Here is a 1,971-nt window from a genome sequence, read left to right as displayed (position 1 = left end):
TGAAATAGACAGCAACGCCCATTAACATTAGAAAACCCAAGCTTGCTATGATTCTTCTTCTCTTCATTCTTACCATAACCATATCACACACTCTTTCTTCTGAAAAAGAGTGCAGTGAGAGAGAGAGAGAGAGAGGGTTTCTTATTGATTTCACATTTTGAGGTCTCATACACACCTTATGGTACTATCTTAGTTCACCATGGCAGTTCATCATCGATATATCATTCTTCTTTGTTCTTCATCACTGAAAACAGAGAGAGCAAGTAAGGTAGAGTGAGATAGAGATAACAAGCGAGAAAGAGCGTATTGAATGTAGAATCAACAAACCCTAACAAATCTCAAATAAGATTTATTACTAAGAAAAAACTTCGATTTCATCTTGATCTGCCAGATTGATTAGGATCAAGCAAGCAAACAGAGAAAAAGTAATAACAGAGAGAGAATCACATACTTCTGAATATTCAAACCAAAATCGAAAAGATAAATGGAGAAGACCTACCACGGCGACGATCTTGTGCGTCTACACGCAAGAACGGAGGCGGTGCAAGCGGCGGAGGTGTGGTGTTGCGACAAGAGCAACAACGGTGGCTGGAAGACCTTGGCGACGTAGATCTGAGACACGAACAAACAATGACAGCGATGTAGATCTGAGGCGGATCGGATCGAAATGAAGTCCAAGGAATCATTCCCGGAGGAGATGTGTTGACGAAAAAAGTGCTTTCTCTCGATCTCATAGGCGGAAGAGGAGCCTTTGCTTGATTCCAGAAGCCTCTGGAACTGCAGCAGCGACGGCGACAAGTTTAGAGTTGCGGCAGTGAGCTCTCTCTTCACTTTGTTTCACCCAATCTCTCCTTCTGTTTGTTAATTGGTCCATTGTTATGAAAAATATATTTTAGTAAAAATACTAGTAGCCATAACATTATGGCCACTAAAATCTTTAAAAAAAAAATATTTTTTATGTATTTTTTAGTGGCAATAATAATAATTGCCATTATAATATATAGTATTAATGGTAAATATATAATTGCCACAAAAACATAATTTAAATAAAACAAACAGCAGCCATTAAGCTATTGCCACTAAAAGTTAGTCGCTAAAACTAATATTTCTTGTAGTGTCCTTTATTCTTGCTTACTTAAGATGTTATTGTTGCTTTCTTGAATTTGATAGTTGTAGATTTTATAAATTCTTATAATTTATGAAGTTTTATGTTTATGCACTCTAGGTGTGTTTCATAAAATACTTGAACTAGTTATAGAGTAGATTTTGCATTCTTGACTTGGGTTAAAAACTTGGGTGAACTTGAGTCATTATATGTCCAAGTTGATTGATAATGTAGATATATTAAATAATCTTGTTTCCACTAATGCTAATCTTTTACTAACTCAAGCCTTAGGCATTTTTCTCCTCTTTTCTCATATGCTTCTAGCCTAGGACATTCTAACTCCTCTAATTGGAGCTTACGCTCCATTCCTGCTCCCTTTAAATCCGGATCGTACTGCTTCACCGCCCAGTATGCCTTGTATTGAATTTCAAATGGAAGATGACAAGGCTTCCCAAAGACAATGCGGAAGGGGCTCATTCCAATTGGGGTCTTGTAGGCAGTCCTATTTGCCCATAATGCATCTCCCAATCTGGAACTCCAATCCTTTCTTTGTGGATTAACCACTTCCAAGATTTTTTTGATCTCCCTGTTTGATACTTCCGCTTGCCCATTGGTTTGGGGGTGATAGGCTGTGAAAACTTTGTGAAGAACCCCATACTTCTTCATCAATGCCTCAATTTTTATGTTGCAAAAGTGGGTTCCTTGGTCGCTCACGATTGCTCGTGGTGACCCAAATCTACAAATGATATTGTTTCTTAAAAATGAAGCAACGGTATTAGCGTCATCACAATGGGTAGGAATTGCTTCCACCCATTTTGAGACGTAATCCACGGCTAGTAAAATGTAAACAAATCCATTGGAATTTG

General features: G+C 37.9%; 1 protein-coding gene across 1 annotated transcript; it reads right to left on the bottom strand.

The window, feature by feature from the left end:
* Window positions 1-520: 520 nt before the first annotated feature.
* Window positions 521-1,771, bottom strand: LOC148572597 (uncharacterized). The gene is made up of 2 exons (XM_088507621.1): window positions 1,465-1,771; window positions 521-612 (listed from the first exon to the last, which is right to left on the bottom strand). The coding sequence occupies exons 1-2, from the start codon at window positions 1,769-1,771 to the stop codon at window positions 521-523; spliced, it is 399 nt and encodes a 132-aa protein (XP_088363747.1).
* Between the last annotated feature and the right edge of the window lie 200 nt (window positions 1,772-1,971).

This window comes from Arachis ipaensis, chromosome B3, assembly GCF_059453495.1.
Source record: "Arachis ipaensis isolate K30076 ecotype BB chromosome B3, ASM5945349v1, whole genome shotgun sequence".
NCBI lineage: Eukaryota > Viridiplantae > Streptophyta > Magnoliopsida > Fabales > Fabaceae > Arachis > Arachis ipaensis.
The sequence above is the reverse complement of the archived record's forward strand: the minus strand, read 5'-3'. Positions and strand labels throughout refer to the sequence as shown.

Excerpts from the sequence above, each read along its gene's own strand:
- LOC148572597 (XM_088507621.1), bottom strand. The coding sequence starts at position 1,771 with ATGAAGAAGTATGGGGTTCTTCACAAAGTTTTCACAGCCTATCACCCC. Across the intron at positions 613-1,464 it reads AAAGGGAGCAGGAATGGAGC|ATCTACGTCGCCAAGGTCTT; the intron begins GTAAGCTCCAAT and ends TTCGTGTCTCAG.